Source organism: Coturnix japonica, chromosome 23 (genome assembly GCF_054131305.1).
Source record: "Coturnix japonica strain WE chromosome 23, WE-NBRP24, whole genome shotgun sequence".
Classification (NCBI taxonomy): Eukaryota; Metazoa; Chordata; class Aves; order Galliformes; family Phasianidae; genus Coturnix; species Coturnix japonica.
In genome coordinates, this window is record NC_140685.1 from 5956842 (window position 1) to 5984829 (window position 27988).

A 27988-nucleotide genomic window follows, 5' to 3' on the forward strand; every position below is an offset into this window, starting at 1 on the left:
AGCCAATCAGCGCCGCCCACGGGAGGGGAGGGGGGAGGGAGGAGAAAAGGGAGGGGGGGGACGACGCGGGAGCGCGCTCGGCGGGGGCGCGCGCGCGCGGAAGTGAAAGGAGGAGGAGGAGGGAGGTGGGGGGAGGGGGGAGAGGAGGGGTTAACCCTTAATGTGCCGGGATGGGGGGGGTAAAGGGAGCGGGAGAGGGGTGAAAGGTGGGGGGGGGGGGACGGGGGCAAGGCGCTCCATCCCGTATTAAGCAGCGCTGGGCACAACAGAGCAGCAATTTGGTTGTTGTTTTGCTGGGGATGTTGCAGCAGCAGCACAACACAACAGAGCACAACACAGCACAACACAACAGAGCACAGCACAACACAGCACAGCACAACACAGCACAACACAGCACAACACAACACAGCACAGCACAACACAGCACAACACAGCACAACACAAACACAACACAGCACAAACACAACACAGCACAGCACAACACAGCACAGCACAACACAGCACAGCACAACACAGCACAACACAGCACAACACAACACAGCACAACACAACACAGCACAACACAGCACAACACAGCACAGCACAACACAGCACAGCACAACACAGCACAACACAGCACAAACACAACACAGCACAGCACAGCACAGCACAACACAGCACAGCACAACACGGCACAGCACAACACAGCACAGCACAACACAACACAGCACAAACACAACACAGCACAACACAGCACAACACAGCACAACACAGCACAACACAGCACAACACAGCACAAACACAACACAGCACAACACAGCACAGCACAACACAGCACAGCACAACACAGCACAACACAGCACAACACAGCACAACACAGCACAAACACAACACAGCACAGCACAACACAGCACAGCACAACACAGCACAGCACAACACAGCACAGCACAACACGGCACAGCACAACACGGCACAGCACAACACAGCACAGCACAACACGGCACAGCACAACACGGCACAGCACAACACGGCACAGCACAGCACAACACAGCACAGCACAACACAGCACAACACAGCACAACACAGCACAACACAACACAGCACAACACAACACAGCACAACACAGCACAACACAGCACAGCACAACACAGCACAGCACAACACAGCACAGCACAACACAACACAACACAACACGGCACAACACGGCACAACACAACACAGCACAACACAGCACAGCACAGCACAGCACAACACGGCACAGCACAGCACAACACAGCACAGCACAACACAGCACAACACAACACAGCACAACACAACACAGCACAACACAGCACAACACAGCACAGCACAACACAGCACAGCACAACACAGCACAGCACAACACAGCACAACACAACACAGCACAACACAACACGGCACAACACGGCACAACACAACACAACACAGCACAGCACAACACAGCACAGCACAACACAGCACAGCACAGCACAACACAGCACAACACAGCACAACACAGCACAACACAGCACAACACAGCACAACACAGCACAACACAGCACAGCACAGCACAACACAGCACAACACAGCACAGCACAACACAGCACAGCACAACACAGCACAACACAGCACAAACACAACACAGCACAGCACAACACAGCACAACACAGCACAACACAGCACAACACAGCACAACACAGCACAACACAGCACAGCACAGCACAACACAGCACAAACACAACACAGCACAAACACAACACAGCACAAACACAACACAGCACAAACACAACACAGCACAAACACAACACAGCACAAACACAACACAGCACAAACACAACACAGCACAGCACAACACAGCACAACACAACACAGCACAACACAACACAGCACAACACAACACAGCACAACACAACACAGCACAACACAGCACAACACAGCACAACACAACACAACACAACACAGCACAACACAACACAGCACAAACACAACACAGCACAAACACAACACAGCACAAACACAACACAGCACAGCACAGCACAACACAGCACAGCACAACACAGCACAGCACAACACAGCACAACACAGCACAGCACAACACAGCACAGCACAACACAACACAGCACAACACAACACAGCACAGCACAACACAGCACAACACAACACAGCACAACACAGCACAGCACAACACAGCACAGCACAGCACAGCACAGCACAGCACAACACAACACAGCACAACACAACACAGCACAACACAACACAGCACAACACAACACAGCACAACACAGCACAGCACAGCACAGAACAACACAGCACAGCACAGAACAACACAGCACAACACAGCACAACACAGCACAACACAGCACAGCACAGCACAGCACAGCACAACACAACACAGCACAGCACAGCACAGCACAACACAGCACAACACAACACAGCCCAACACAACACAGCACAACACAGCACAACACAACACAGCACAACACAACACAGCACAACACAACACAGCACAACACAACACAGCACAGCACAACACAGCACAGCACAGCACAACACAGCACAACACAACACAGCACAACACAACACAGCACAACACAGCACAACACAGCACAGCACAACACAGCACAGCACAACACAGCACAGCACAACACAGCACAACACAACACAGCACAACACAACACGGCACAACACGGCACAACACAACACAACACAGCACAGCACAACACAGCACAGCACAACACAGCACAGCACAGCACAACACAGCACAACACAGCACAACACAGCACAACACAGCACAACACAGCACAACACAGCACAACACAGCACAGCACAGCACAACACAGCACAACACAGCACAGCACAACACAGCACAGCACAACACAGCACAACACAGCACAAACACAACACAGCACAGCACAACACAGCACAACACAGCACAACACAGCACAACACAGCACAACACAGCACAGCACAGCACAACACAGCACAGCACAGCACAACACAGCACAAACACAACACAGCACAAACACAACACAGCACAAACACAACACAGCACAAACACAACACAGCACAAACACAACACAGCACAAACACAACACAGCACAAACACAACACAGCACAGCACAACACAGCACAACACAACACAGCACAACACAACACAGCACAACACAACACAGCACAACACAACACAGCACAACACAGCACAACACAGCACAACACAACACAACACAACACAGCACAACACAACACAGCACAGCACAACACAGCACAACACAGCACAACACAGCACAACACAGCACAGCACAACACAGCACAGCACAGCACAACACAGCACAGCACAACACAGCACAGCACAACACAGCACAACACAGCACAGCACAACACAGCACAAACACAACACAGCACAAACACAACACAGCACAGCACAACACAGCACAACACAACACAGCACAACACAACACAGCACAACACAGCACAGCACAGCACAGAACAACACAGCACAGCACAGAACAACACAGCACAACACAGCACAACACAGCACAACACAGCACAGCACAGCACAGCACAGCACAACACAACACAGCACAGCACAGCACAGCACAACACAGCACAACACAACACAGCCCAACACAACACAGCACAACACAGCACAACACAACACAGCACAACACAACACAGCACAACACAACACAGCACAACACAACACAGCACAGCACAACACAGCACAGCACAGCACAACACAGCACAACACAACACAGCACAACACAACACAGCACAACACAGCACAACACAGCACAGCACAACACAGCACAGCACAACACAGCACAGCACAACACAGCACAACACAACACAGCACAACACAACACGGCACAACACGGCACAACACAACACAACACAGCACAGCACAACACAGCACAGCACAACACAGCACAGCACAGCACAACACAGCACAACACAGCACAACACAGCACAACACAGCACAACACAGCACAACACAGCACAACACAGCACAGCACAGCACAACACAGCACAACACAGCACAGCACAACACAGCACAGCACAACACAGCACAACACAGCACAAACACAACACAGCACAGCACAACACAGCACAACACAGCACAACACAGCACAACACAGCACAACACAGCACAGCACAGCACAACACAGCACAGCACAGCACAACACAGCACAAACACAACACAGCACAAACACAACACAGCACAAACACAACACAGCACAAACACAACACAGCACAAACACAACACAGCACAAACACAACACAGCACAAACACAACACAGCACAGCACAACACAGCACAACACAACACAGCACAACACAACACAGCACAACACAACACAGCACAACACAACACAGCACAACACAGCACAACACAGCACAACACAACACAACACAACACAGCACAACACAACACAGCACAAACACAACACAGCACAAACACAACACAGCACAAACACAACACAGCACAGCACAGCACAACACAGCACAGCACAACACAGCACAGCACAACACAGCACAACACAGCACAGCACAACACAGCACAGCACAACACAACACAGCACAACACAACACAGCACAGCACAACACAGCACAACACAACACAGCACAACACAGCACAGCACAACACAGCACAGCACAGCACAGCACAGCACAGCACAACACAACACAGCACAACACAACACAGCACAACACAACACAGCACAACACAACACAGCACAACACAGCACAGCACAGCACAGAACAACACAGCACAGCACAGAACAACACAGCACAACACAGCACAACACAGCACAACACAGCACAGCACAGCACAGCACAGCACAACACAACACAGCACAGCACAGCACAGCACAACACAGCACAACACAACACAGCCCAACACAACACAGCACAACACAGCACAACACAACACAGCACAACACAACACAGCACAACACAACACAGCACAACACAACACAGCACAGCACAACACAGCACAGCACAGCACAACACAGCACAACACAACACAGCACAGCACAGCACAACACAACACAGCACAACACAGCACAACACAACACAGCACAACACAACACAGCACAACACAGCACAACACAACACAGCACAACACAACACAGCACAGAACAACACAGCACAGCACAGAACAACACAGCACAGCACAGAACAACACAGCACAGCACAGCACAACACAGCACAACACAACACAGCACAACACAACACAACTCCGCCCCCCCATCACCGCACAGCGCACGCGTGCGAACAGGGCGGGGAGGGGAAGACGGGGCGGGATGGCGCGCTCCCATCCCCACGCGTTCCCGCGCGCGCGCCTTTCCGCGTTCCCGCGCGCGCGCCTCAAACCTCCCCCCATTCATCCTTCGGGCTTGAATTCGGCGCCGTCGGCTCGCGGCGCTGCCCACACCGAGCTACGATTGGCAGCGGGCTGGCGGGGCGCCAGGCGATTGGGGGGGCGGCGCTGACGCAACAACGCACCCAGGGGGGGGTGGATAAAAAATAAGGGGGGTGGGGGGGTTGTGGTTTGTTGGGGGGGGTTGGTTGAATGGGGGGGGGTTGGTGGGGCGCGAGCGCCGCGCGGCGGCCAATCAGGGGGCGCGCGCGCGGCACGCGCTTATTAGCATGCGGGGCGCGTCGCTCGGCGGAGTGCGCGGCGGGCGGGGAGGCGCGGCGGGGCCCCCGGTGCCTTTAGCACGAGCAGCCGGTGCACGGACACAGCGCCGGGACCGGGCGGGCACACGGCGCTGCTCGGCACCGAGCCGGGCCCGCAGCACGAGGGGAACGGCCCGACCGTAAGTAACTGCGGTGGATGGATGGATGGATGGAGCGGGGCTGCTGCTGTTGTTGTTGTTGTTTGCGGGCTTTAATTCTCATTTCTTTCATTTTTATTTTTAATTTTTTTCCCCGTTTCTATTTCCATTATTGTTTCTTATTTTTGAAGCAATACCCGAGCGCTCTTTTCGCCTTTTTCCCTCCCGTCTCTTTCCTTTCGCGTTTCTTTTTCCCGTCGCTTTTTCTCCCATCGGGGCTTTTTGAACCCCACGTTATTTTTCCCCGTTCTCTCTTTTTCTCTCCCCGTTTCCCGGTTCGGGAGGGGCCGTGATGTCCCGGTTCCTCTCTCTCTCTCTTTGTTCGCCGCCTCCCTCCCGGTTCCCGGTTCCTCCGACCCGCCGTTACCGAGAACAATGCCCCGCCGGGCCCGGCGCTTTGTGCGGCCTCGGAACGGAAGGGAAAAAGATCGGCCCGAACGGATGAACCGGGCACGGCACCGAGCGGGGACGGCGTGGAGGTGTCGGGGGGGGGGGGGTTGGATCGGAGAACGGCGGAAAAAATAACGACGGGTGGAGAGAGAGAAAGAGAGAAAGAAGGGAAATAGGGCCGGGAAACGGGACGGGGAGAGAAATGGGTTCGGCGGAACGGCGGAGATTGGGGGAAATTATGGAGCGAGCAGCGCCGGGATCGCGGAGAACCGGGAGCGGAGAACGGAGCGGCGGGATATTATATTATCGGAGCGATATTATTATATTATCGGCCGGGATATTATATTATATTATCGGGGGGATATTATATTATATTATCGGGGGGTATCGGTCGCTGCGGTGCCGGTGCGGTCAGGCCTTGCTCACGCTGTTGTTTCTCTCCCGTTCCCCAGTTACTCCGCACCATGATCCCGCTGTCCCGACCCTGCGCTGCTCGGCCCCGCGACTCCCGGCCCGGCCCGTTTTGGCGCTGATCGCCCCGGCCCCGCCATGGATGGCCGCGACTTCGCTCCCGCCCCGCGGCTGTTACCGGAGCGGGGCGGCCTCGGACAGCGGCACGGAGCGGGGCGCGGCCCGGGCTCGGCTCCCCCCGGTCCGTTCCAACACACCAAGTTCTTCCCAGCACCCATCTCTATGGCCACGCACTCAGGTCAGGTTTTGGGGGACGGGGAATTCAATCCTTGGGGGGGGGGGGGTTAATAATTAATAACACCAATAATAATAATAATAATAATAAGGCTGTTCTAAGCGGGGAGAACAACGGCTCCGTTATGGGCTGTTGGAAATGAATGCGGCGGATCGCGGCTTTGTGCGTGTTGCTTTGGGGTGGGGGGGGGTTGCGGAGCTGCGGCCCCCGTCGCCGTTTTGCTGCCCGGCTCGAATTCGCTGTGCCGTAATGGGATTACAATTAGTGCGTGGATTAGGGCGGGGGGCCACGGCCGGGCCACGCCGGGGGGGGGGCTGTGGGTGAGTGGAATAATGGGGGGGGGGATAGGAATAAATGGGGGGCGCTTAATGGACCCTATGGAGCGGTTTCGCTTTGTGAGCGCGGCCATTGGGGGGGGGAATATGGGAGACTGAAAGCAGAGCGGCTCAGAGCTGGGGCTAAAAATACCCCGGCTGGTGTTTTTATTCTTATTATTTTAATTTAAAAAATATATGAAATAATAATAATTAAAATTAAAGGAGGGTTTGGGGGGGGGGGGAGAAAAATAAAAGGAAAGGGGAAAAAAAAAAAGAAGCGAAAAGCAACAACAGAAAGAGCTAAAAATACTCGGTGCTGTTGGCACCGCGGCCGTTGTGCTGCCGGCACCGCAGGCACCAAATGGCCCCGGGTCCAACTACAGCCCCCAGGAGCTGAGCGGGGCTGGGGGGGGTTGGAAGGAACCTTGGGATAAATGGGGGGGTTAAAGGGAATAAAGCAACGGGGTGGGGGGAGAAATGGTGTTTGTTGGTTGGCGAAGGGCGTCGCTGAGGGCCGGGCGGTTGTGGCGGAGCGGATGGCGGCAGCTTTGGGATGGGAGATGGTTCAAGGGGGGCTCAGCCGCATTGATGTGGGGTGGGGGGGTGAGGGGGCAGCACCCCCAGGGGGAGATAAGGGGGGAAACGTGGCTGGAGCGGCGTCAGGGCTGCGATTTCTGCCCTTCTGACGTGGTTATGGATTAAGCCACGGCCGAGATCGCGGCACAGCGCTGTGCTGCTGCAGGACCGCTGTGCTCTGCAGCACGGGCACGCTGCAAACCCTGCAAACCCTGCACTGCTTTGCATCCTGGCTGCGTCGGGGCCGAGCTGCTGCTTTGCGTCGCGGTGCCGCTTTGCAACCCGGCCGTGCGCTGCCGTGCTGCATCCCAACCACGCAGCCCATATTCACGGTGCTTCGCGACCCCGCTGCTGCTTTGCAACCTTCTGCTTTTCAACCTTCTCCGGTGCTGCCATGCAGTTTGCAGCCCCGGCGCTGCATTCTCCTCCCCACATTTGTGTGCTGCATTCCGGGCTCCGGCCGAGCGATGCATTTCTCACCCCTGTTGCCGAAGGGGCAGGGATGGGCCTTAAAGCAGGTGGGGTTGGGGGGGGTCTCCGGTTTGGCCTTGTGTCTCTGCAATAGGGGGCTCGGTGGGGTTGGCCGTGGGGCTGGGATTGGGTCTATCTGGGGGTTGCGGTGCTGGGATTGCTCGGCGTTCTGAAAAGTAGGTGTCAAAGTTAAAACAGATTTTGAGATTAACTTGTCTACTCCTTATTAGTGACACTTCTGCGGCAGATTACGGCGGGGTCGGGGGGTGGGGGGGGGTTCAGGATGCTGAGAAACCCAGATCTCATAGGTTCATTGTGCATGGGGTGGCATTGGGATCCACCATGGTGTGGGGCGGAGTGGCTGCGTGTCCTTCCCCCCATCTCTCCTTTGTCCTCCGGCATTCAGGCGGTGACCCCATAGCGTGGGTTGGAGGGGGCTTGGGGACGGCGCTGGGGGCTCAGTGCTGAGCCCATAGGGAAGGCCTGGGGCTGCAGTTCCCCCCCCTAAGCCTTCAGATTGCTCTGCCCCCCCCCACGCAGCCGCTCGGTGTCCCCATGCCGAAGGCAGCAGCCGAGCGGGCAGTGCTGGAGGGACGTAAAAATAGCAGGTTTGGCGCTGGAGTGACTTTGCAAAGATTCGCACGGGCTTTGAACTGCGGCCCCTCCCTCCTGCCCGCGATAGCGGGTAAATAAACACTCACCCAATAATCTCATTCTTGGAGTTCTTCTTTATCCGCTCCGTAAAACGAAACAGATGGGCACGGAGCTGCGCCTCCAACACGGCACCGGCAGCGCCCAGCCCTGCTGGGACCCCCGGCATTGACCCATAGGAAGGGGGCAGCGCTTTGCTTCCTTCACCTCCGCTTTGTGCACAGGGACCCCCGTGCATCTATAGGGTGAGGTTTGCAAACCCATCGCTTGAGGGAATTTGCACGGGGTGAATGGAGCCGAGCGGGAGGATCCGACACCCCCGCACCTTCCTGCAGCTCTGTCCTATTGCAGGGCACGGAGCTGCTCCCAAAATGGCCTCCCCAGTGCAAGGGGTGCACGGTGCACAATAGCCGTGCAACCAGCAGCGTGCAATGCTTGCACCCTCCTTGTGCACGGAGCAGCGTGTGCCGGCACGGCGTGCAGCCCCTGCTCTGCTCCATCCTCCCCTTCCCTCCGTCAAAAGACGACAGATTGCAAGTGGCACTTAGCACGGAGAGACTGCCTTGTGATTACCCATCGGATAACATTTTAATTGTACTTCTGGCACTCTGTCAAGCTAATTTGAACGGCGTTTCAATATTACGGCATTTATTTAGTGCCATAACAATATGGATTAATCTTAAATTATAACGGCGGGGAAATTATATTACACTTATTTCCTATTTGCCAAATATTTAAAGGGGCCACGTTGGGTTAGAAAGCGCTTTGCACGGTGGGGAGCGTGATGCATGGGGGGGGGGGGCATCCCGAACACATCCCAGCGGGGTCCCCAAGGCCAGCAGTGGCACCTCTGGCAGACATGGGGTTATTAATGACTGCGGTGTTGTCATCGTGCTGGGCTGAGGATGGGGCTGTGCAGGGGGGGGTGTCCCCAAGGAGGGGTCCAGGGCTCTGCTGTGCCCTCAGCCCCACGTGCCACATCCCATATGTGCTGTCCCGGTGACCCCAGTAGGGGGAGGGGATCCATTCCAGCCCTGTGTCTCGGCGTGCAGCCTCAGCCCCGGCCCCGCTAGGAATGTTCCAGCCCTGAAATAGCCAAGGGAGTAACCCAAGCCCACGGGGTGCGCACGTCGCAGCCGCACACACGGGGCAGCCCCGGGGACACCGCAGTGACAGCATCCTGGGGGCACTGCCCCTCTTCCAGCGGCGTGTCCTTGTGCCCCCATTGAGTCCCAAGAGGGGCTGGAGGGGCTGACCCTTGTACAGGGCCATGGTGTGCGTGACCCCCGTGCCTTGGTGAGGTTGGGAGCAGTGGGGCGTGGGAAAAGCCGGGGCCTTCCCATAGAGGGAGGGAGGGAGGGAGGGAGGGAGTGATGCTGCGTGGGAGCACGGCCGGGGACCCCCTCCCTTTCCCGGCAGCGCTGCTTTGGTTGTGTGCCCGTGGCCCTGCGCCCCGCTCCGGGCAGGCACCCAGCAAGCGGCTCAGCCGGAGCAGATGTGGCCGGAGCGCTCCTACGGCCCCGCTCACCACCAGGGGAAACTTTTCCATCTTCCCAACACATTCCCATCTGTGCCGGGCTGGGCGCGGGGGCGAAGCGCGGCGCTGGGGGGGCTCACACCCTTCCTGACCCCCCGCTGCCCGTCCCTGCGGGTCACACTGAGGCTGGGCGCATTCAGTGCTGCGCTGACCCCGCTGGTGGCTTAGGGCTGTCCTGCAGAAAAGCCCCCACGCTCCCCCCGGGCTTCCCGGCCCCCGCGGTTTGGCCGGGGATCAGAACAAGGATCAGAACGCAGTGCGATGTGCTCTGCCTTTAACCCTTTCCTCTATCAATTCCAGCCATGATTGGGGGATCCCGAGTTGGACCGTATGTCCCCACCGTGCCTCAGTTTCCCTGCTCACGCTGCAGTGTTAGTGGGACACTGTGTGCTGTTAGCATGGATGTGGGCACGCTGGGAATGACCCACAGTGCCCTGAGTCCTGGCCCCGCTGGCTGATGGTGTTTGGTGCCGTTGTAGACCAAGGAGCGGTGCCTGCAGGGCTGACTCACAGCGCTGGCCTCGGGGTATGGGCAGCAATGCCAGGGAGTTCCCGGCCGTGGGGGTGCAGGATGGCACCCAGTGCCTTGTGCTGTGTGGCTGTGGGGTGAGCTGAGTTCTGCACGGCCTCAGCAGCCCCTCATCCCACAGCCCCACGCTGGGAGAGCCGAGGCCGTGGGAAGGGCTCTGAGCTGAGCCGAGCGTGTGAGCGGGGTGGGAACGTGGGGGCCTGTGTGCGCCTGGGGACCCATCCGTGCCAGGGGGCGTGAGTCATGGGTGGGACGCGCAGGGAGGGTGAGCTCCGGCCCCGCGTGTGCACACTGTGTGTTTTTTACAGCCTGTTTCACAGCTTCCACAAGAGGCTCCTTCTGGAACCCTCTGCTTCCTGCTGAGCTCACTGTGTTGTTCCCAGCTCCGCACCGTGGTCCCTCTGCTCCGTCACCGCGGTGCCGCATCCCGACCTGGGCATGGGGCCGTTCCCAGGGCCGTGGCTGGCTGCGGCCGTGCCCCCGACCCACGCGGCCCCGACGGCTGGTGGAGGAAGGAGAGAGCTGCCTGAAACCACATCCCCGACACTCATCCCAGAGGCATCCCGGCGGGATTAGCCGGGGAGCGTGGGCAGGCTTAGAAAGCAAAGCATCACTTCCTGCACCGGCCGGGCGGGCGGCCAGCACCGGGCCTCCGTGCCGAGCCGTGCCGAGCCAGGGAAGGGCCGAACGGCCGCGGCCCCGCCAGCCCACGTCGGCAAACACATGCAGGCAGGAGCGGGGCCAAGCACGGAGGGGCCGCTGGCTACTGGCTGCGATGTTTCCACCATGACCTCACAGCTTGGCCCAAACAGCCCAGCAGGGGTGTCCTCGTGGGGCGCTCGGTGCCCCCCGGGCTGCAGGGTGGGGGCTGCCCTCTGCCCTCCCCGTCCTCTGCTGCTCTGTCCTCCTTGCACACGTGTTTATGGACACACACAAATACACACAGACGAGGCAGTGCCTGATGCACCAGCGTTGCTCCAAGGAGCCGTGCCCTGGTTACAGGCAGCTGTACCCTCGTCCCCAGCCTTTGTGTCACCGCCTCCTGGGCACTGGTGCTGCTCCGGCTGCTGCGGCTGTCAGCTGCCCCACTGGGAGCAGCGTGGTTCTGTGTGCCCCATCTGCTTGGCTTGGCACAGCACGGCACAGCAAGGGGTTGCCCACAGCAGCTCAGTGCTGGGGTCACAGGGAGATGTGCACATGTGCATGGGTTGCACACACAGGGGCAGGGCAGGGGTGCCTTGCACACCCTGGTGTGTGTGAACTGCAGTCACACCAGGGAGATGCGGTCAAGTGTGTGTGCATGAGATGTATGTGAGCAAGGAGCTGTGTGCACACAAGCAGCATCCATGCACAAGGGATGCTGCACACACGTGGCCCTAAAACAGGTGTCTGTGTGCAGGTGTGCAAGCACAGGGGGTGAGCAACTGTACCAGCACAGCAGGAGTTGAGGATGTGGGTGCAAGGCATTGCTCAGGGCACCCCCTGACTGTCTTCTCTCACCCCACAGCAGGGAGCGGACTGATGGGGAGTGCTCCGGCCTCATCCTTCATGGGGAGCTTCCTGAGTGGCAGCCTGGGCTCGGGAGCCCCCAGCCACCCCTCGGGCCCCACCGCCTCCCCCCCAGAGCCGGCTTTCCATGGGCCACACTCCGGCACCTCCCAGATCTGGTTCTCACACTCCCATGAAGGTGAGTGCGCACCTGGGCGCTGTGCATGGGGGAGCATGTCCCACAGACCTCCCTCCCAGGGTGGGGTGTGCTGCATGCGGGGGGTGTTGTGGGGCTGCAGATGAAGGTGATGTCCCTGAGCTGGGCTGAGGCCCGGGCAGCTCATGGCACCGTTGTGCACTGTGTGATGCATGTGTGCTGCAGGACCCCTGGGTGCTGCATGTGCAGCGGAGAGCTGGGATGATGGGAACCACTGCTGTGCCGTGATGAGCTGCAGCTGCAATGGGAGGGGGCGGCCCTGCGGTGCCCCCCCAGCACTGCTGCCCCGACCCCACCTGAGCGGGGGCCGACAGAGTTAAGGCGTGGGGCGGTGGTGCTGGCTCGGGGCCCTGGCTCCCAGCCCAGCTGGTAGTTTGAGCGGCTGCCAGCTGGCTGCCGGCGTGCCGGGGCCTGTGTGCCGCGCCGGGGGGGCCGGGGGGGACCGGGCAGCACACGCGGCTGACGGACGGCTCAGCCCAGTTGGGGAGCTCCACGCTGTGCCAGGCTGCCCTGAGCAGGGGGTGTGTGTTGGGATGTGGTCATGACCCCTGCACGGCAATGTGAGTGTGCACAGGGAGGTGCATGTGTGGCACGTGTGTGTGCATCATGATGGGCGGCACCGTGCTGCAAGCTGCCCCCTGAGTGCTGCACCCACACAGCACCGGGGTACCCCCGCTTCTCCGGGAGCCTGGCATCCACCTTCCTGCCCATGAGCCACCTGGACCACCACGGGAACAGCAACGTCCTCTACAGCCAGCACCGCTTCTACGAGAGCCAGAAAGGCAGGTACCGGGGTGGCACCGGAGTGGCACTGGGGATGGCACTGGGGATGGCACTGGGGATGGCACTGGGGATGGCACTAGGGATGGCACTGCGGTGCCTGTGGGGGACTCATCCTGGAGCGTGGGGGCTGCATGAGCCGTGTGTGAGGTGCCCATTGCTGTGTGCCCCCAGAGGGCTGGTGCTGGAGCAGGTGCTGTGTGCCTGGGGATGGAGCGGTGCCGCGGGCACGGGGTGGTGGGCACCCGGCCCAGCTGCCACTCTCGCTTTTCAAAATATTGTGGCGGGCGCTTAATAGGGAACATTGTTTGGGTGGGTAATGGAGCTTAATTAGGCCATGCCTTTCCCCATGCTCCTCCCCTTGTTAGTGGGGCGCTGGCACGGCCAAGGGCACACACACACACTGTGCTGTGCTGGAGGGGCTGACCCGCTCCCCCCAACCCACAGATAACTTCTACCTGCGCAACCTGCCCGCCCAGCCCGCCCTGCTCCCCACTGGCCACGGCTTCCCCGGCATCACCCGCGCCGCCCCCGGCCCCCCTGCCGGCTCCTGCAGCCGTGAGCGCGACGCCGGCCCCGTGCCCAAGACCCCCAAGGACTACGACCGCTTCCTGGCGGCCAAGGAGAAGGCGAGCAAAGCGGACGGCAAGGAACGGGTGCAGGAGGACGATGGCAAAGAGCGGCACCGCGCCGTGCTGCCGGTGCCACCCGAGGGGCACTGCAAGGAGGGGCTGCCACCCCGAGCGGGCACCAAGCACCTGCCCTCCTGCCTGCTGGGTGCCAAGGGGCTGGAGGGCGATGGCCGTGCCGCGCTCCCCAGCTGTGCTGGCAGCGCTCTGCCCCGTGCCGTGCGCTGCGCCAAGGAGCCGTGCCGGGAGCCCGCCGCCCCCGAAGCCCCCCCGGCGTACGGCGAGTGCCTGGAGCGGCGGCAGATGCTGCACCACGCCGTGTCCTACGCTGTGCCCGCTGGGCCGGCCCCACTCGGTGCCGCGGCCGCCGGTTCCTTCCCGTGTCTGCAGCTTCACGCCGGCCCCGACGTGCTGTGCCCGCTGCCGGAGAAGGGCGGGCGGGAGCTGAAGCTGAGCGGTGCCACCTTCGTGCCTTCGGTGGGACACCTGACGGACAAGAGCCGCTCCTTCCAGGTGGCGGCTGAGGGCTGCGGGATGGAGCGCGCCGAGGGCAAGGAACGGCACGGCGACACCGACGCCCCAAGTGCTGCCTATGGGGCTGCGTTCCACCACGGCAAAGCTGAGGGCAAAGCCGAGCGCAGGATGGAGTGGGGCGGCCCTGGCGCGCGGCTGAAGGGCTTGGAGTACCTGGGGGGCGGTGGAGGAGGGGCGGCCGAAGGGACCCCCTATGCTGCCCTCGGCCCCCCACCCAAGGGTGCCCTGGAGAAGGGGTACTTCGAGGTGCCGCCTGCCCCTGACTGCGCCCGCGCCCCACACCACGGCGAGCCGCTGGGCGCCAAGCTGGGCCCCTCCTGCTGCACTTTAGAGAAGGGCCCCAAGGAGCCCCCCCCGCAGAAGGTGGCGCGGATCCGGCACCAGCAGCACGGCACCGGCAGCGAGGCGGAACAGTCTGAGGGTCAGCGCAAAGCTCTGGAGCTGAACTCGCTGGGCTACACCGCACCCCATCTGCCCCCCTGGGGCATGCAGGGCCAGGGCCCCCCCATGGGCATGGCGGAGGAGAGGAAGGGCTCCTACCTTGACCCCTTTGGAACAGGTCTGCAGCAGGCTGCACTGATGACTCAGGGCTCGGTGCTGAGCCAGGATATGCCCACTCCCCCGGATGAGGTCTCAGCCATGAAGAACCTCCTCAAGTACAGCAACCAAGCACTTATTGTGGGTCAGAAGGCGGCTCCCTTCGTGGGGCTGGGCGGCATCAAGGGCAGCTGTGCCCACCAGGATGCCAAGTTCCCCCCCCCGGCCAAGGGGCAGCCGGAGCTGCCGGACTGCGCCCGAAGCCGCGAGCACGAGCTGGGGCACGGAGAGGGTGAGGTGCGTCAGCCACCTGTGGGCATTGCTGTGGCCGTGGCACGGCAGAAGGACACGCTGAGCCGTCCTGAGCCCTCCTATGGCAGTGGGTCCAGCCGGCAGGGCAGGACGGCTGCTGGCATCAAAGGTAAAGGGCTGGGGGACGGGGTGGGCTGGGGGTCCCTTTGGGGCCGTGTTCACCTGTCTCTTCTCACAGCCGGCACCGCGCGGCCCATGCATGTCATCGACCTGGAGGCAGAGGAGGAGAGGGGACGGCTCTGCGAGGAGCGCCTGGGGCTGCCAGGACGAGAGCTGCTGCTCCAGTGAGTGCCACACCGGGGGGGTTTAGGGCATGGGGTTCCCCATCATGGTGTCACCTGCTTGAGCATGGCACAGTGCCACGCGGTGCTGTGTGCCACCGTGGTCTGTTTCTCCCCGCAGGGACAACAAGGAGCTGGTGGAGTTTGCACGGATGCACCCCTCAGGGGGGTGTCCCGGAGACCTCACCCCCCACCTGATGATGGCGGGGGGCTCCTCGCTGCCAGCAGGGCAACTCGGGGGGGACCCGGCTGCCCACGCACACCCAGCGCACACGCACTGGCTGCCCCGCACCCGCAGCCCCTCCATCTGGATGGGGGGGCACTCCTACGGTCGGTGCCACAGGGGGGACATGGGAGCATGGGGCTGCCCCCCTCACCCCACTGCTGACAGCCCCCCTTTGCCCCTCTCCCCCCTCCCCAGGCATTGGCCACCCCGCGCTGCACCAGAACCTGCCACCCGCCTTCCCTGCCTCCATGCCCAGCACCATGCAGCCCGTCTTCCCCCTCTCCCAGGAGCCCCCCACCCAGCTCGTCATCCTGCCCACAGAGCCCCCTGCCCACGGCACCCCCCACACGCTGGGTGAGGCTGGTGGGTGCGGGGGGGTGACTGCGGGGCACCCTCGCTTTGTGCTTGGGGGGGGAGCTTGGGGTGATGCTGAGGGTGCAGGGGTGATGGGATTCCAGGGGTGCACCTTTAGGGCCTGCAGAATGGCCCCATCCCAGGTCTTTGTGCTGGGGGGCTGCAGGGATTGGCAATGGGAGAATCCATGTGGGTGCCGCTGTGGTGCAAGGGTGGGAGACGGGAGGGGTCCCTTTGAGGGGTGCAGGGTGAGAGGGGATGCACCTTTGGGGTCTGCAGGGTGACCCTCTCTTGGCTCCATGGTTGACTCCTCATCCCCCCCCTGTTTGTTTGCAGCTGACGTGATGGACCAGGCGTCACTGTGGCCCCCCATGTACCCAGGCCGGGGTCCCGGTGCCCACCTGCAGCACACAGGGCAGCTGCCTGTGTACTCGCGCTCCCAGTTCCTGCGGCAGCAGGAGCTCTACGCCCTGCAGCAGCAGCGGGCGGCCCAGGCCCTTGAGATCCAGCGCCAGGCTCACGTCCAGGTGCCGTGGGGATGTGTGGGGGTTGTGTTGGCGTGGGACGTGGGGCCGGGATGCAGGGCTGGGACGGTGAGGTGGGATGTTGCTGGGTGGGATGCAGGGCTGGATGTGTTGCGGGGACACATGCTGACCTCATTCCCTGCAGCGCAAGCCGGAGGAGCAGCCCCTGGAGCTGGAGGACGTGGGTCCCGAGAAGCCCCTCAAGCCCTCTCACAAAGCAGTTGCCTTAAACCCCCCGGCCAAGGCCATGTCCTCGGCGGCACCTGGGCCCCCCAAGCTGTCCCCCTGCTGCCACTCCCCGGCCCTGCGGCACCCAGCCAAGTGCCCCGTGGCGCTCCCCACAGCCCCCTGCACTTTACCCGTCTGCCCCACCGCCAGCTCCGCCGTGGCCCCTCGCTCCCCAGCTGACAGCCCCGTCCCCGTGCAGAGCAAGGGCAGCGACGGCGAGGACAAGCGTGGGGAGGGACAGCCGCCCCGTGACTACCCCAAGTCCCTGGAGCCAGGTAGGGGCACGGCACTGAGGAGGAGGAGGAGGTGGGGATGGGTGCTGAGCTCACTCTGAGCACCTCTTGCTCCCCGCAGACCTGCCCCCAGGGTACAGCTACCCTGCGTCCAGCATGGGCTTCTCAGAGGTGCCCCCCGCCGAGCCCGCCGACCCCGACACCATGCAGGCGGGCTCCCCACCAGCTGAACCTGAGCAGTCACGGACCTTCAGCCCAGCCGAAGAGCCCAGTGCAGAACAGGAGCTGCCATCCACGGGGGCTTCAGCCGAGGGTCCAGGTGCCATGTTGCACCGGCACCACCTGCTGCTGGCTGCGGCACCGGGTGCTGTGCCCGGAGAGGAGAACTTTGGGGTGTGCAGGGAAACGGCAGCAGTGTTGGAGCAGAGCTCTGTAGAGCAGCAGCACCCGGTGCCCACGGAGGGATCCTCTCTGCTGGGCCCCCCAGACGGTGAAGAGGAGGAGGAGGAGGAGGAGGAGGATGAAGAGGAAGAAGAGGAAGAAGGTGACAGCGAAGGCTCAGGGCTGGAGAGCAGCTGTGATGAGGAGGAGGAGGAGGAGGAAGGTGATGACCCCAGCCGTGCACCCAGCAGGCAGCAGTGCTGCTCAGGAGGGCTGGAGGCTCTCATCGCTGCTGGCATCGATCTGGGGGAGCTGCCAGCACTGGGGTCCCCCGAGGAGCCTCCCCCAGCACCCCCGTCTCCTGCACCCTGCACTGTGGGGCTGCCTGGCATCGCGCTGCTCAGTGAGCTGGCTGAACTGGAGCTGCGTCAGCGCCGCTGTGACTTGGCCGTGGAAGGTGAGCAGCCACGTGTGCCCCCTCCCCATTGCCGTGCCCCTCGGTGCCCCCCAGGGATGCTCTGTGCAGTGCATGCGATGGAGAGGTCTTGCAGTGGAGGGGCTGCGGCTTGTGTGTGCAGGGCTGTGCTGGGCAGAGTGCATGCTGTGCAGCAGAGGGGGGGGCTGTGTGCACGCTCACAGTGTGCATTGCAGTGCATGGCCATGTGCATGCTTTGTTGGCACTGCAGGGCTTTGTCTGCCTTCACAGACCAGCTCTGCTGCATGCGCAAGCTGTCAGTGCAGCACAGTATTTGCAGAGCAGGACCTTGTGCGTGTTTGCACTGCAGAGATTGTGTGTGCATGACCTGTATATCTGCAGCGTAAGCCATTGTGCGTGTTCCCACCATACCTTTGCAGCGCAGGGCTTTTTGCACGCTTGCACCACGTATCTGCAGCTCAGGGCTTTGTGTGTGTTTGAAGCGTGTCTTGCTGCATGCACCTTGTGCACAGGGCCCTGCTCACAGCCCGGGGCCGTATTCGGGGCTCTGCTCCAGCGCTGGCTCCAGGCAGGCGCCGGGATTCCCTCCCAGCTCGGCTTCCCCAGGGAATCCCGGGGGCCCCTGCAGGGAAGGCCCTGGCACCTCCCCAGCGCCTCTGCAGCGGGCGGGCGGCTGCGGGGCCCTGCGTGCTCTGGGTGCTGGCTGTACCTCACTGTAGGGCTGTAAGTCTGTGGGGGCTGTGGAGTCCCCATGGAGCCCCCTCCCACAGATGGGGCTCTGGTTGGGGCACATCACTTTGTCCTTCCCCACCCCAGCCTTGGCTCTGTGCACCAATGAGTTCATCGTTGGCCGCTGCCATGCACCCGTCCCCGCAGCGCCCTGGGGACACACTGCGCCCTTTGTGCCATCCCTGTGCTTTGTGGATGTGCTGTGGCAGTGTGTGCATGCAGCACCCTGTACCCCACTAACCCCTGCATGTCCCCGGGTCCCCAAGCCCCAAGCATATGGGGTCAGTGTTGCTCCAGTGCAGCATGCACTGGGATGGGTCAAGGGGCTCCTGTTGCATCCCCACTGACCTCAGCTCTCGGCAGGGGAGGACGAGGACCTGCTGGCCTTCAACCTACAGAACCTGGCCACGGTAGCAGCTGCCTGGTCGCTGGTGGAGGCGGCCAGCCGGGAGGGCAGCCCCCCAGCGCTCAGCCCCCTGCCCACCTCCCCTCCACCCCGTGCTCGTGTGCCACGCCGCAAGTACACCTGGACCCCCAAAACCAAGGCGGTGAGTGAGCGTCCCCCCACCCCACCCCACCATGCCGTGCTGGGTGAGCCGTGCCCGGGCTGAGTGGCCGTGTCCCCATCCCCAGGTGTGCCCACTGAAGGCGGCCATCGAGCAGCTCAACACGCAGGAGGTGGAGGTGCGGATGCGGCTGGCTGAGCTGCAGCGACGCTACAAGGAGAAGCAGCGCGAGCTGGTGAAGCTGCAGCGGCGGCATGAACACGAGTAGGTCCACAACCCCATCCCTATATCCCCATCTTTATATCCCCATCCCTATATCCCCATCCCACTGCGGGGGGTGCAGCCCTGGGGGTCGGGACTGGGGGCTGCATGGTTGTCACCGGTGCAATGAGTGTGAGGCAGTGCTCTGCCCAACAGCACCAAGGCACAGCACTCACTGGTGCAATGAATTCAGGGCTGTGCTCAGCCCATTGCAATCAGCACTGTGATGAGTTGGGGGCCGTTCTCAGCCCCGTGGCACCACTCGGGGTGGCACTCAGTGAGCTCGGGGCCGCGTTTAGCATGGCACGGGCAGCGCTCATCGGTGCACTGAGCTGCGGCCGTACTCAGCCCGGCTCAGGCTGCCCCCGGTCTCGCCCCACGCGGCTGCAGGCGTGACGAGAGCTCGCGGAGCCCAGCGCGGCGCGGGCCGGGGCGGCCGAGGAAGCGCAAGCACTGCAGCACGCTGAGCCGGGCCGAGAGCCGCAAGGTCAAGTGAGTGAGCGGGGGGTGCGCGCTGGGGACCAGCCCTATAAGGGGGGGAAAGGGGAGGTGGTGGGGCCATCCCCGGCTGCGGGGGGCTCCATCCTGGGGCCTCCCCCCGCCCGGACGCGGGAGCAGCGTTGCATAAAAGCCTCTTTATCTGCGCTGTATAAAGTCATTGGTCACGCTGCAGTGGTGTTCATTGCTGCCGGCGCTTTATTATTATCCATTAGCCGCCCGGCGCAGTCGTTTTCACACTCACGGGCCCTGTATAATTGTCCTTCTCTGCTACAAATTGCCTCTCCCGACAGGCCCATTTGCATAAATCCTCCGAGCTAGTCCAAACACGATTGGAGTGTGTGTGCGCGCGCGGCATCAGGCCCGATGATTTGGTAATAATAGTTAAATCTGCACTAAATGGTTCCTTCAATTAAGACAGAGGGAGAGAAAAAAAAAAAAGAAAGAAAATAATCAGAAAAAAATGAATCTGGAGGTTTTATGTCACAAAACGTTTCGGAGAGAGATGGTTATGGGGGGGTGGGGGAATAGAAGGGGGGTGTGTGGGGTGAGGGGGGACGGTGGGTGCCCATGGCGCGCTCCTGCAGGGCGGTGCAGAGCAGCCTGTCCCTGCTGTGTGCTGAGCTGCACGCTGAGCCCCAGCCCAAGAAGAAGCGCAGCAAACTGGAGCAGCAGTACGGAGCCATGGCGGGGGCTGCGGTGAGTGCACCTCGCTGTGGGGCCGGGCTCTGTGGGGTGAGGGGCTGCTGCCCATCCTGAGCGTCCCCTCCATCCGCTTCTCCAGGAGAAGGTGCAGCACAAGAAGAGCAGCGCGCAGAGCAAGCTGGCTTGTAAGGTGGCTCACAAGGTGTCGCAGCTGAAGCAGAAGGTGAAGAGCAAAGGGCTCCCTGCTGGCATCAGCCCCTTCCGACGGAAAGAGCCCAACCCCGGTGGCCGCATCCAGAAGAAGCTGTCCCGCCCCAAGAGCTCCAAAGGCACGGCCAAGTACCAGCCACAGGAGCCCGACCCCCATGAGGTCTCTGGCTTCAAAGGTAAGGAGAGGAATGGGGGTCCTATGTGGGGCTGGAGGTATCTCACATGGGGCTGAGGGGTGCTGCATGGAGTTGGGGAGGGCCTATGTGGGGCTGAGGGGGTCCCACTTGGGCCTGGAGGGCTGTGGCATGGGGCTGGGGTGTCCCACATGGAGCAGGGATGGCCCTGTGTGGGACTGGGGGTGTCTGGCATGGGGCTGAAGGGGATCCTGCACTACTTGAGGGGGTCCCACATGCGGCTGAGGGCGTGCAGTGAGCTGCACAGCACGGAGATGGTGCATGGAGCAAGGGGCTGGGACTGCTGCAATCCAGGGGCTGTTGCAGTAGGGGTCTGCTGCTACATGGAGGCTGCACACACAGCTCAGGGACTGCTTGTACCTGGGTACCCCCAAGGACTGGGACCCCCCTCTCGTCCTGCCCAGCACAGGGGGTGCTTGGGGCCACTGCAGGGCACGTGGGGTCCCTCAGCCCTGTCCCCCACCATGCAGATGGGCACGAGGACTCAGACAGCGATGATGGGGACCAGGAGGCTGACCTTGCTATGCTGCCCTCGGTGCCCATGGCTGTGCTGGGGCCCTCCCCATCCTCTGTGGTGAAGATGGAAGCCAATGAGAAGGCGAAGAAGAAGAAGGAAAGGCAGGGGCTGCTAGGTAACAGGACTTGGGGAGGGTGGGAACTGGGGGACCCCTGAGTGGTGCTGGAGGGAGCTGATCCCTGTCCCTCCCCCCCAGGACCGTGCCGCCTGGGCAGCCCAGAGGGCGAGGTGAAGATCAAGAGGCGTCCAGGCAAACCAGGGGTCGGCAAGCTGGAGAAGGTGCCGGCACGGCGCAAAACAGGCGGATGTGAGGAGGGGGGCAGCAAGAAGAAGCTGAAGGCGAAACCCAAAGAGAGTCTCCGGGTGGCCGGACCCAGCGGCCCCAGCTCTGCTGGCCCCCCCTCTGCATGCAGCCTGTTTGGGGCTGCAGACCCCCGGCACTTCGGGGCGAGGGAGGATGGTGCACGGCTGGCCAGTGAGAGGCTCAAGAAGGCCACGCGCAAGAGCAAGGTCCTGCAGTCAGCATTGAGGGTGAGTGCAAGGCTGGGGGGTGCAGGGGGCCATCGGGTGTCAGTGCTGTTGGGGATGGCTGAAGGACTGCAGGGTGTGGGGGGCTGAGGTGCCCATGGTGCTGGGAATGGCAAAGGGACCGCAGGGTGTGGGGTTCACAAGGGGTGCACGTGTTGGTGGGGCACAGATGGCACTGTGGGGCTGAGTGCTGGGACCCCTCCCCAGTGTGTCTAAGCCCCCTGTCCCCGTGCTGCAGAGGAAGAACGGAGCCCTCTCGCTGGCCCTCTCACCCCGGAGTGCCAAAACCATCCTGAGCAAGGGCAAGAAGCTGGGCAAGGTGAAGAGCAAAGTGGCCAGCAAACAGGTGAGTAGCCCCCACAAACAGCGTGCCCCCATCCCCATACCCCCACCCTCACTGAGCTCCCATCCCACAGTGCAAGGGCCGGGCGGTCAGCAAGCTGCTGGAGAGCTTCACTGTGGAGGACGACTTCGACTTCGATGACAACAGCAGCTTCTCAGAGGAGGAGGAGGAGGGCAGTGCAGGTGGGCGCCGCTCCCCCCCACCCCACACCTGCGCCATCCAGAAGGAGGACCTGCGGGATGGGCTGCACATCCTCATCCCAAAGGAAGACAGCCTGCTGTATGCCGGCAGCGTGCGCACCATCCAGCCCCCCGACATGTGAGTGGGACTGGGGGCTGCAGGGTGGAGGGCTGCGGGGTGGAGGGCGGCAGTGCTGAGCCGTCCTGTGCACCTCTCTCTCCAGATACAGCATCATCATTGAGGGCGAGAGGGGGAACCGGCAGCGCATCTACTCACAGGAACAACTGCTGCAGGAGGCGGTGAGTGGGGATGGGGATGGGGATGGGGATGGGGATGGGGATGGGGATGGGGATGGGGATGGGGATGGGGATGGGATAGGGATAGGAGTGGTGACAGGGACAAGGATATGGATGTGGAATAGCTTGGAATGGTGTGGGATAGGATGGAACTGAGTGACAGTGGTTTGGAATGGAATGATTCCATTGAAAGGAACCTTCAAAGTCCACCTAGTACAAATGTCTGACCTCTTTAGGTCCAGCCAGTAAAGGGATGGGGATGGGGGAATGGCGATGGGGACAAGGATGGGGACAGGGCTCACACAGCCTGGCACTGCCCGCAGGTCCTGGATGTGCGGCCGCAGTCACGGCGCAGCCTTCCTCCCGGCACCCGTGTCTGCGCCTACTGGAGCCAGAAGTCCCGCTGCCTGTACCCGGGGAACGTGGTGCGAGGTGAGGGGCGGCAGAGGCGGCAGCGGGGTGGGGGTACATGGCCCTGTCCAGCCCCAGCCCCACGTCCTGCCCTGCTGCAGGCTCCTCCAGCGACGAGGAGGAGGACGACCCCGAGGCGGTGATGGTGGAGTTCGATGATGGGGACACGGGGCACATCGCTGTGTCCAACATCCGTCTGCTGCCGCCTGACTTCAAGATCCAGTGTGAGTGGGATGGGGATGAGATGGGGATGGCGGGTGGGGGTATAGGGACAGCACTGAGCCCTGCTCTGCCTGCAGGCACGGAGCCTTCCCCTGCGCTGCTGGTGTCCAGCTCCTGCCGGCGGAACAAGCGCTCCTGTGGCGACATGGCTTCCCCTGGAGAGCTGCCCCCTGGGCTGTGCACAGAGCGGCACGACGGCACCAAGGGCCCCAGGAGTTCGGGCAAGAAGGCGATCTGCAAGGAGAAAAGTGGTATGGGGTGGAGGGGTATAAGTATGGGGTGACTGGGCATCAATAATGGCGAGGGAGGGGATGTTGTGGGGGATGGAGAGGGGCAGAGGTGCGGGTGTGGGGCAGCGCGGTGGGGTGCTGGAGTTGGTGGGTGAGGGGGAATGGAGGAAGGTGTGAGGATGGTGGGATGGAGGAGGGGAGCAGGAGAGAGGGAGGGGGGTGCAGGGAGATGGGCTTGGGGGGGAGATGGAGGGGTGCAGGGAGAGGGGATGCATGCATGGAAAGGAGCTAAAGAGAAAGGGGATGCAAGGATGCGGGGAGAGGGGAGGGATGCAGGGAAGGAGGTTACCAAGGCAGGGATGCAGGCAGGGAGTGGGGGGGCAGGGAAAGATGCAGGTGTGGGGAGGAGGTGCAGGGATGCAAGAGGAGGGGATGCAGTGTGGAGCTGAGGCTCTGACCGCTGTCCCCCCGCAGGCAAAGCCCTGGAGCTGCTGTCGGGCAGCCGAGCTCCGGTGCTGGGTGATGCACTGGGGCGGCGGGGCAGCCCTCTGCTCAGCTGGTCGGCGGTGGCACAGACCAAGCGGAAGGCGGCGAGCAAAGGCACAGCCGTGCTGCAGAACCTCTTCCAGGTGAACGGCAGCTCCAAGAAGCTGCGTGCCAAGGAGGCCCTGTTCCCCGTGCACCACCACGTCGCCGCTCCCGTCTTCGGCAACGGCTTCGGGGCCGACTCGTTCAGCCGCATCGCCAGCTCCTACGCGTCCTTCGGGGCCGGTGCCGGGCTGGTGCTGCCGGCCGCGCAGAAGCTTCTGCGCTGCAAGAAGGCAGAGAGGCTGGAGGCCGAGATGGGCAAAGGCGGCCGGCGCAGGGCGGGCAGCGAGTTCCTGGTGAAGCTGGACCACGAAGGGGTGACGTCCCCCAAGAACAAGAACTGCAAGGCCCTGCTGCTGGGCGACAAGGACTTTGGGGCCAAGCTGGAGCGGCCGCTGGCCAGCGGCTACACGCACTCGGTGCTGGGCAAGGAGAGGAAGGGGAGGGCGGCCGTGCACCCGCTGCCCGTGGGGCTGGCGCTGCGCAAGTACTCGGGTCAGGCCGAGTTCAGCCTGAACTGCGACAGCGACTGCCACAGCTCCTACTCGGACATGGACGAGGAGGAGGACGCGGGCGGGCTGGGCACCGATGTGCCCTCGCGCTTCATGACCCGCCTGTCAGTGTCCTCCTCCTCCTCGGGCTCCTCCACCTCCTCCAGCTCCGGCTCCATCTCCACCTCCAGCCTCTGCTCCTCCGACAACGAGGACTCGTCGTACAGCTCGGAGGACGAGGACTCAGCGCTGCTGCTGCAGACCTGCCTCTCGCACCCGGTGCCGGCGCTGCTGGCTCAGCCCGAGGCTCTGCGCTCCAAAGGCTCCGCGCCGCAGCGCTGCTTCCTCACCAAGGCAGCAGCCGCCGGCCCCAAGGCCAAGCTCAAGCGCAAGGAGGCCCTCAGCTTCTCCAAAGCCAAAGAGTTCTCCCGGAGGCAGCGGCTGCCCTCGGTGGAAAACCGGCCAAAGATCTCCGCCTTCCTGCCCGCGCGACAGCTCTGGAGGTGGTCGGGGAACCCCACTCAGGTACGGGCAGTGGGGCAGTGGGGCACTCAGTGAGTGCATGCAGTGGGGCACGGTGTGCAGGGTGGTGCATGGAGCAGAGTGCAGTGGGTAGGATCCGTGGGTGCTGCATCCTTCAAGCACAACCCGCAGGTTTGCAGATGCATTGCAGGGTGCTGGGTGTGGGTGGATGGGATGCTGTAGGATGCATGGGGTGTGCAGTGCCCTGACTGTAAGCTCCTTGCAGCGGCGGGGCATGAAGGGGAAGGCACGGAAGCTGTTCTATAAGGCCATCGTGCGGGGTAAGGAGACGCTGCACATCGGGGACTGCGCCGTCTTCCTGTCGGCCGGGCGGCCCAACCTGCCCTACATCGGGCGCATTGAGAGCATGTGGGAGTCCTGGGGCAGCAACATGGTGGTGAAAGTGAAGTGGTTCTACCACCCGGAGGAGACCAAGCTGGGCAAGAGGCAGAGCGATGGCAAGGTGTGGGGTGGGGGGGGTATGGGCACTGGTTGGGGGATGGGGGTGGGATGGGATGAGATAGGATGGGGATGGGCACAGATTTGGGGATGAGATGGGGATGGGATGAGATGGGTGTGGGTTTGGGGATGTGATAGGAATGGAATGGGCTGGGGATGGGAGGGGCAAAGATTTGGGGATGGGATGGGATGGGATTGGATGGAATGGAATGGGATGGGCACAGGTTTGGGGATGGGGGTGGGTTTGGGGTAGGGTTGAGGATGGGGTGGGATGGGATGAGACAGGATGAGGATGGGATGGGCACAGGTGTGGAGATGGGATACGGATGGGATCAGGTGGGGATGGGATGAGATGGGCACAGGTTTGGGGATGGGGATGGAAAATGGATGGGATGGGATGGAGATGGAATGGGCACAGATTTGGGGATGGAGATGAGGATGAGATGGGGATAGGATGGGCACAGGTTTAGGGATGGGATGGGGCACAGATTTGGGGATGGGATTGGATGGGATGGAATGGAATGAGTTGGGATGGAGATGGGGTGGGATGGGACGGGACGGGATGGGATGGGATGGGATGGGATGGGATGGGATGGGATGGGATGGGATGGGATGGGATGGGATGGGATGGGATGGGATGGAGGCAGAGCAGCGAGTGCCAACGTGTGACCCCCCATCCCCGCAGAACGCTCTGTACCAGTCGTGCCACGAGGACGAGAACGACGTTCAGACCATCTCCCACAAGTGCCAGGTGGTGGGCAGGGAACACTACGAGCAAATGACCCGCAACAAGAAGTACCAGGACCGTCAGGATCTCTATTACCTGGCTGGAACCTACGACCCAACCACAGGCCGCCTCGTCACCGCCGATGGAGTGCCCGTCCTCTGCTGACCCATGGGGACATGGGGAGGGGGCACGCAGCCCCCCTGCACTCCCCCCACCCCCCCCTGGCCATTATGCAAAGCCCAGCCCGGCCCTGGGGCGATGCAGGGGGGGGTATGGGGGGGGGACTCCCGCACAAGCCATAACTTTCCCTTTAGTACCTCTGACTGTTTGCCAGCAGGTAAAGCAGAAATCAGGTGTGTTGTTCTATTTATTTCGCGTGTAAATATCGGGGTTATTTTGGGGTCCTTTGGGGGTTATTTGGGGTTATTTCTGTTTCTGCCGGGAAGTTTTATGGAGAAAACATAAAAAAAAAAAAAAAAAAAAATTAAAAGGAAAAAAAAAAAACCGAGGAAAAAAAAATAAACCCCAATTCCCCCCCCCCACATTAAAAAAAAAAAAGGGTGAGAATTAAGATATTAATGATAATAATAATAATAATGCGGGGAGGGAGGAGGAGAGGGGGATGGGGAGGGGGGGTTTCATGCACTGTTTCCCCCCAGCCTGGCTGGGATGAGGACAGCAAGTTGGGGGGGGGGGGGGGGCTTTGTATATAAGGGGGGGTGCGGCGGTGGGGGGGGCTGCGGTGCAATAGAGGGGAGGGGGAGGGGGGATAGAATGGGGAGGGGGGGCTGTGGGGCGCTGGCCCGCCCTGCCCTGCCCTGCCCACCGCCACCCTCCCCCCCAACCCCACCTCACCCCAACCCCCCCCCCCCAACTCCCCCCTTCGACCCCCCCACCCCTATTCCCCCCCCCCCCCTCCCCCAGCGCTGTAAATGTGTACAGAGCCGCGGGGGCTTCTCCGGGTTATCGACACTACAAAGAAAAGGGGCGAAGGAAGCAAAAGAACGATTGATTAATTAATTAATCCGTGAATAAATTAATTAATCCGTCGAGAAACAAAAAAAAAACAACGAACCCAAAACACGCCCGGAGAAAGCGGCAAAAAAAAAATAAAAATAAATAATAATAAATAATAATAATTAAAAATAATTAATTAAAAAGGAAAAAAAAAAAAGGAAAAACACACACAAAAAAAAAGGATTAAAAAAAACAAACAGAAAAAAAAAGGTTTTATGAGCAGCAAACTGTATGTAAAGGCCTTTTAGTATGGAACTTTTTTATT

The 27988-nt window shown here is 61.3% G+C and overlaps 1 protein-coding gene across 7 annotated transcripts; it reads left to right on the plus strand.

The window, feature by feature from the left end:
• Positions 1-5633: 5633 nt before the first annotated feature.
• Positions 5634-27887, plus strand: BAHCC1 (BAH domain and coiled-coil containing 1). Of its 7 annotated transcripts, none has more exons than XM_015880031.3 (27): positions 5634-5794; positions 6655-6911; positions 12497-12676; positions 13354-13476; positions 13922-15595; positions 15665-15770; positions 15889-16097; positions 16189-16356; positions 16684-16874; positions 17017-17374; positions 17454-18170; positions 19242-19426; positions 19512-19648; positions 20036-20137; positions 20731-20842; positions 20928-21174; positions 21663-21824; positions 21906-22240; positions 22476-22583; positions 22654-22898; positions 22984-23059; positions 23380-23488; positions 23569-23691; positions 23767-23940; positions 24394-25523; positions 25747-25983; positions 26665-27887. In XM_015880031.3, exons 2-27 carry the CDS (start codon positions 6752-6754, stop codon positions 26869-26871), a joined length of 7575 nt encoding a protein of 2524 aa, XP_015735517.2. In that variant the 5' UTR covers positions 5634-5794; positions 6655-6751; the 3' UTR covers positions 26872-27887. The 7 variants fall into 7 exon arrangements, 5 of the variants coding, with proteins under 5 accessions (XP_015735517.2, XP_085378642.1, XP_015735518.2 ...); XM_085522516.1 differs by having other exon boundaries at positions 16189-16347; XM_015880032.3 differs by having other exon boundaries at positions 12500-12676.
• The last annotated feature ends 101 nt before the right edge of the window (positions 27888-27988 follow it).